Source organism: Corvus brachyrhynchos, unplaced genomic scaffold, assembly GCF_000691975.1.
Source record: "Corvus brachyrhynchos isolate BGI_N302 unplaced genomic scaffold, ASM69197v1 scaffold46, whole genome shotgun sequence".
Lineage (NCBI taxonomy): Eukaryota > Metazoa > Chordata > Aves > Passeriformes > Corvidae > Corvus > Corvus brachyrhynchos.
The window spans coordinates 1,554,160-1,561,303 of NW_008238838.1; the positions used below are offsets into that span (position 1 = coordinate 1,554,160).

Sequence of the window (7,144 nt, forward strand, 5' to 3'; positions counted from 1 at the left end):
GTCACCCCTCAGCGGTGGGCGGTTCCTGTGGGTGCCTTCCCCCTCAGGGTATTCCGTGACTCGGGTTTTTAGGATGAAGCTGCCTTTGACTAACTCGGTAATAAATCTGGAGCCCATTTCTGGTTCTGCAGCTTAGATCCCGGCAGGGTTTGACTCGGAATAACCAAAACAAACCCATTTTTAAAATGATTTTTGATTGTTTGTGTCCTGCGGCCGCAGCAGCACCACTGCCCTGCCGGGGTTTGTGACTCCAGCCTGCTCCAGAGCTGCTGGGAGCTGTGCCTGGGAGGAATGAGAGGTTTGCATCCTGGTGGGAACACACGTGTTTTGTTAGCTGGTGATTTTTTTTTCTTCCTTGATTCAGATGCTGGTTTTAGTTCTCTGGTGCTTTCCAAGAGCCGTTCCTCTAACCTTGAGCTCTAACCCTGAGCTCGTTAACACTGTGATATGAGCAGGGTGGGTCCATTCCCAGTGAGGGCCGGGACTCCTGTTGGAAATCACCGGAGTGTGATTGAATTTGTCATTCCCCGGTCAGCCCAGTGTCACCAGTTCTGCCATGGCCCTGTGTGTTCTCTCTCCGCAGGCTCCATCCGTTTCCCATCTCTCCAGGATGAGAGAGGCTTGGGCCTGGCTCTCCCCCTCTCCCTGTAGTTGATAGTTTGGGAAGCAGAGGTGATGCTGGAGTCGAGATGGCAGACAGCGTGAGAATCTTCCTTCATGACCTCGTCAGGGTGAGGCTCCGCGTCCTGGGGTGCTCCTGTTCGCTTTGGGAGCACCCTCCTTCCCATGGCATCAGGGAATTTGAAGGAAAAGGGTCTCCAGGTGTACTTTAACACTGCTGTGTGGTGTGTCTATGTGCAAAGGGCTCGGTGTTTGCTGCTGAACTTCTGATGGATTTCCTTTGGGCACAAATTAATGAAAAATCTCAATAATATTAATAATAGTATTAATTATAAAATAATAGTATAGAACAACGCACAAAATGTATAATATATTTTAATATAGAGTGTATAATGTGTATAATTTAATAATAATTCTAACAACAATAATAAATGAATGTCTGTGACCACAGCAGCTCTGTCCCAGCAATAAGGTCCCACCCTGTCTTCCTCCATCCAGGGGTAAACACAGGCTAAAAGCCACTCATGCAGTAATTTGTGCTCAGAAATAACTTGGTTTGGAAAAGAAGCAAAGATTTGGTGAAAGCCCTGTGGCTACAACCTAAAAGCAGGAGTTTTGTCATTTCCCAGTGCTCCTACACCATCAGTTGGAAGAGCTGCCTGGGTCAGGGCCCAGCTCTGCTGTTTCAGACATTAATTTGGCATTGAAATTTGTCCTCTTTGATCAAGAACTCCATGTGCCCAACTGCCACCAGGGTGGTAACACCGTCCTGGCTCATCCTTATGACCTCTATTTTAAAGGGAAATTGTGATGACACACAATTGATGTTATGGTTATGGGATCATCTGGAGCTGGAAATAATAGAATAGGATCCCAGAATGGGTTGGGTTGGAAGACACCTTTAAGTCTTTCTCGTTCCATGTCCCTGCCATGGCCCAGGTTGCTCCAAGCCCCATCCAGCCTGGCCTTGGGCACTTCCAGGGATGGGGCAGCCACAGCTGCTCTGGACAAGCCGAGTCCTAGGAGACGGCACTGCAAATCTTCCAAATGTGGAGTAAGGGAAAACTTCTGGGCACTCCCCTACTAACAGATTTGCAGGGATGTGGCTGGTGGGAGGAAGTTTCGGGATGAAGACAGATGCTTTTATTTGTGAAGGAATAAGCATCAAACTCATAACATAAAGTGAGACTTTGCACATCCCAAATACTGGTGTAATTCCATTTTATTGGCCTCAGAGAGCTGGCAGGGGATGAGGGGCTTCCTGCCAGACAAGGCTGGGAGAGATCTGACTCTGATTTCTGCCAGGGTTATAAATAGTGCAGATTGGAAGAGAAATCACACCTTTACAGAAAAAATTAATGCTGGTCCTGGAGACGCTGGAATGTGCAGTGATTTAGGTCACTGGGCCATGGAAGAGAGGTGGTGGTGCGTCTCCTCCAGGCCTTGGCTCCAGCTGAGCCCAAGCAGCCAGGGAGCGAGGCCAGCCATGGCACCAGGAGGGTTTGGATGGCCTGGGTCAGCCACATCCCATTGATTGCTCCTCTCTCCTCATGTCCACAGGGAATTAAGGACTCCATCTGGGGCATCTGCACCATCTCCAAGCTGGACGCCCGGATCCAGCAGAAAAGGGAAGAGCAGAGGCGGAGGAGAGCCAACAGCGCACTCGCCCAGCGGAGGTTTCACATGGAAGAGAAGAAGCAAGAGAAGTGAGTATGGGGCGTGGCCGGTCAGAAATGGGGTAAATGGGGTAATTCTCTTCTCCTCTGGTAGTCAGAGCCAATAAATGGGAAACACGTGGCATGGAACTCCCTTTTTCTGCTGCGTAATGGAGCTGGAGCTGTTACCGTGAGATAAGAAGTCAGACCTTTTATGTTGTTTGATAATCAGCTTGAATTACCCCTGAAAGAACCTGGATTTATGGGTTTCTTTTCTTCCTGAATCCTTGTGCTATCTCAGATCCATTGCTGTTGCTGGTAATCGTGGGATCAGGGAAGAAAGAGCAGCTTGGATCCGATGTCCATGTCAGGGCAGATCCAGTGTCTCTTCCCCAGCCCTGCTGTGTTTTGGGGAGTCTGGAACTGCAGAACCTCAGTGGTTCTGGAAATGCCAGAATTATCCCCACGTGGGAGCAAACAGCATCTGTTCCCATATCTGACTCCCAGACCATGCCAGGATGTCTCTGCTGCGCTGATGGCACTGGGCTGGCACCTCACGCAGTGGTTTTGGGCAGTAATGCACATTCTGAGACATATTTACCAATTATTGTGGCTGGCTGGGTGGGAGGCTGGCTGAAAGGTGCAAGAAAAGTCTCCCATGATCCCGATACTCCTCAGGGGTCTCTGCAGCTCCACATCTGCCTCTGAAGAAAGGTACAACTTTTTTGGTTTGTTTATATAAATAAACAGCTGGATTTTGCTGGTTTTCTTTATAGCAAAATCCCTCTGGTGTCAAGAGCTGACTGGGGAAGTGCTGCAGAGTCCCACAGAGCTGCTCTTGCATGTCCAAATGGAGACACCAAAACCACCCCAAGCTGAAACAGTCTCTTCCAAGACCAAAAAATGCCCCAAATTTCCAAATTTTATTATGGCAAGAGTTTGGAGAGAACAAAGCCCGAGATCTCCAATACATGCTTAAAAATCTGGAAGAGAGCTTTGCTTTTCTTCTGTTTCAGTGCAGATTTTGGGACTTACTAAAGGTTGAACGAGTCTCCCTGATGTAAGTCTTGTAGAGACTGAACTGGCTGAGACATGGTGTGAGTCTGTGCAGGGATTCCTTCCAGGATTTCTGTGTTTGGATAAAATCAGGTGCACCACTGGTGTTGAGCTGGTTCTTGGTGACTTTTCCAAAGTGTCCAGAGTGTGGGGCAGAAGTTGGCACTCGTGAGGGGACATTTGTCCAGGTGCTGGGACATTAACACGCCTCTCTCCCGCAGTGAACCCCGGATAGTGAGCCGGATATTTCAGTGTTGTGCCTGGAATGGAGGCGTCTTCTGGGTATGTGGGAATTTTTATTATTTATTATGGGTTTTATTTTAAAACCCCGGTGAAAACCCACGTCCTGCTGTGAGTGGTGAGCCATCAGCATGGCAGCCGGAATTGCTCCGAGCCACCACATTCCCATCCCAAAGCTGTATTTTGACGGATTCACCGTGGGATACAGGACCGTAGACTTACTCAAGAGACCCACACATGAAACCCAAGCTGCTTTTCCAAGTCTTAGAGACTGCTCTCCACCTGAATATTCAATTCCTGCTTTGCTGCAGCCTGGGATACTGCTTTGCCAATTGGATATTGATGTCTTAAAGACACTTCCTCAGCTCTGACTTCCCATGCCTGGTTCATGAGGCTGATCCTTAATGGAGCCAACACTTCATAAATCAAATAACCAAATAAATGGCTTCATTTTCTCCTTACACTGGTGCAGAGTATGAGGGATTGGCATGGATTAAAGTGTTCAGCTGTAGATTGTGGCTGTATTTAAACAAATCTTTGCTCCTCTGTGTTTATGGATCACTGGGGGAGGAGAAGCACATGTGCCTTTGGATCTGTAGCCAGAGGAGTGCAAAATGCCTCACTGAGAACCCTTGTTCGTTTGTTTTTCCCTGCAGCTTAGTCTCTTCTTGTTCTACCGAGTGTTCATCCCTGTCCTTCAGTCGGTCACGGCGCAGATCATCGGTGGGTGCCTTTCCCCTCGAGGTGTTCCAGGGTGCTCAGTAGTCCATGGGATGCGTTCAGAGGGTCCCAACACCCTCACGAGCTGAGTCTCTGTCCCACTGAGCTGTTCCTCACACCTCTGTCTCCTTGTGTTGTTTTCCTCTTCCTCCCAGTCCCAACCAATCCCATCATTAATCGCCCAGTAGAAAACCAGGGGTGGATCATTGCTGACAGCCTGTGCATGTCAGGGATCCAGCCCGGGGGTCTTGCCATTTCAAACACATTTGTCTGTGTGTGTTTGCATTTAAATAAAAATCAAGTGGGTGGAAATGTGCTTTTAAAGACACTTAGAGCACTAGAGTCAGGAGGAATTCCCTGACAGCTGTGCCAGGAAGCATTTGGAGGTTCCTACACCAGTTCCTCACGTGTGTCTGTCTGTCTGTCTTCCAAAGGTGACCCTTCCTTACATGGTGACGTCTGGTCCTGGCTGGAGTTCATCCTCACCTCCATTTTCAGTGCTCTCTGGGTCCTGCCCCTCTTTGTGCTCAGTAAGGTGGTCAATGCCATCTGGTTTCAGGTAGGTGACAGGAACCTGGGCTCTGCCTTGAGCAAACGGGGAGTTTCCTCACTGGGTGGGGCTCGATCGGGTGGTGTGGGGGCACAAGATGAAATCCCACCCTAGAACAGGCTGTGGGCATATTCCTGGAGGGAATAGAAGCATCATCCCAGGTTTAATTTCCCTGAAGCCCCCACTGCTCTGGAGTTCCATTTGCCTCAAGCCCCTGTCTCTGCTGGCAGGACATCGCGGATCTGGCGTTCGAAGTGTCGGGCAGGAAGCCTCACCCCTTCCCCAGCGTCAGCAAAATCATCGCTGACATGCTGTTCAACCTCCTGTTGCAGGCGCTCTTCCTCATCCAGGTGAGATGAGAAACCAAGCCACGGTGGTTCCCTCCCCCAAATCCTGAGCATCCTTCCCTCAATCTGCTCCTTTTCTGTCCCAGGGAATGATCGTGAGCCTGTTCCCCATCGACCTCATTGGGCAGCTGATCAGCCTCCTCCACATGTCGCTGCTCTACTCGCTCTACTGCTTCGAGTACCGCTGGTTTAACAAAGGTGAGGGAGGGCTCCCTGCGCGGAAAGGGGGAATTTACCAGGATTGCGGGTTTCTCCACTGAAGGAACATCCAACTGGGGTGTCACAGACTCATCTTCCAGCAGTTTTTATATGGAATGAAGGGTAAATGTGAGCCAGCAGTGTGCTCAGGTGGTAAGAAGGCCAGTGGTACCTGGCCTGTACCAGCCCCAGTGTGGCCACAGCTCCAGGGCATCGGTGAGGCACTGGTGAGGCCTCAGATGCTGTGCCCAGTTCTGGGCCCCTCATGACAAGAAGGACATTGAGGAGCTGAAGCGTGTCCAGAGATGGGCACAGAGCTGGGGAAGGGTCTGGAGCAGCTTGGGGAGCTCATCCTGGAGAAAAGGAGGCTCGGGGGGGACCTGGGTCTCCACAACGCCCTGACAGGAGCGGGCAGCCAGGTGGGAGTCAGCTCTGCTCCCATGTAAAAAGTGACAGGATGAGAGGACATGGCCTCAAGTTGTGCCAGGGGAGGGTCAGGTTGGACATCAGGATGAATTTCTTCTCTGAAAGGGTGGTCAGGCATTGGAAGGGGCTGCCCAGGGAGATGGTGTAGTCCCCATCCTTGGAGTTGCTCAGGGGATGACTGGGCGCGGCACTCAGTGCTCTGGTCTATTGATAAGGTGGGGATTGGTCAAAGGAGGTGATTGATCCCAGCCTAAATGGTTCTGTGACTCTCTAGTGAGGGTGTCTCCTCGCCACGGGTTCATTCCCACGGGATTTTCCTCTTGGCAGGAATCGAAATGCACCAACGGTTGTCCAACATCGAGAGGAACTGGCCCTACTACTTCGGCTTCGGCTTGCCACTGGCATTTCTGACAGCCATGCAGTCCTCCTACATCATCAGGTGGGAAAGCCACTTGGGCCCCTCCTCCTCCTGACACCCACCAGACCCCCCGAGTGCCCCTTATTTTATTTTATTTTATTGTATTGTATTTTTCCCTTGCAGCGGTTGCCTCTTTTCCATCCTTTTCCCTCTCTTCATCATCAGCGCCAATGAAGCCAGGACCCCCGGCAAAACGTAGTGAGTATCCCTCATTCCCACCTTGGATCCTTGTCCAACATCCCCAGCCTGCCCCAGCGCTCCCCAAAACCCTGCCGGGGGCGTTCCTGGCATCGGGAACTGATGGATTCTCTTCCCTTTCAGCCACTTCCAGCTCCGTCTCTTCTCCTTGGTGGTTTTCCTCAGCAACAGACTCTTTCACAAGACCGTCTACCTTCAGTCCGCCCTGAGCGGTGCTTCCTCCTCCCCCTCCTCCTCCTCCTCCTCCTCCTCACCCTCTCCTGCCAAACACGGGGCTGCTCCGGGGCACTGAGCTGCCCCCAGGCCCCGGGCAGGGGGGACACCCACGGGCTTCTCTGCGCCCCCGATCTGCAGCGACGGGCAGCACCCAGCCTGACGAGGTGTCACTGTCAGCTCCGCGTCTCCCCCTGGAAATTTTTTTGGGGGAAAAAAATCTGGGTTTTTAACACCTTTGTGAGTTTCCAGGAGCCGGGTTGTGCCCTGCGCTTGTTTTATAGTGGACTCTTTTGTACGCCTTTCCCGTGCCGTCTCCCTGCCTCGGGCCAGTGGGTCGGAAGCCCCTCCCCCGTTCTGCCGTTGTGTCCCTGCCGTGTCTGCCCCGTGTCCCCCGTCCCGTCCCGCTCCCTCCATCTCCCCTAACTCAGGTCGTGGGAGGGAGCCGGGATTCCCGGGAGCTCCGCCGCCCCCGGGCGCAGCGGCCCCCTCCCCGTGCATG

The 7,144-nt window shown here is 51.8% G+C and overlaps 2 protein-coding genes across 2 annotated transcripts in view; both read left to right on the forward strand.

The window, feature by feature from the left end:
• Nucleotides 1-651, forward strand: part of FOXRED1 (FAD dependent oxidoreductase domain containing 1) — an 11,304-nt gene extending 10,653 nt beyond the window's left edge. Inside the window, exon 11 of the mRNA XM_017738341.1 lies at nucleotides 584-651. Coding sequence (XP_017593830.1) covers nucleotides 584-651 — 68 coding nt within the window. The remainder of the gene's footprint in view (nucleotides 1-583) is intronic.
• EI24 (EI24, autophagy associated transmembrane protein) lies at nucleotides 559-6,912 on the forward strand. The gene is made up of 10 exons (XM_008636886.2): nucleotides 559-731; nucleotides 2,182-2,327; nucleotides 3,554-3,614; nucleotides 4,229-4,295; nucleotides 4,727-4,851; nucleotides 5,073-5,192; nucleotides 5,276-5,387; nucleotides 6,141-6,252; nucleotides 6,355-6,429; nucleotides 6,553-6,912. Exons 1-10 carry the CDS (start codon nucleotides 690-692, stop codon nucleotides 6,719-6,721), a joined length of 1,029 nt encoding a protein of 342 aa, XP_008635108.2. The 5' UTR covers nucleotides 559-689; the 3' UTR covers nucleotides 6,722-6,912.
• Nucleotides 6,913-7,144: the final 232 nt, after the last annotated feature.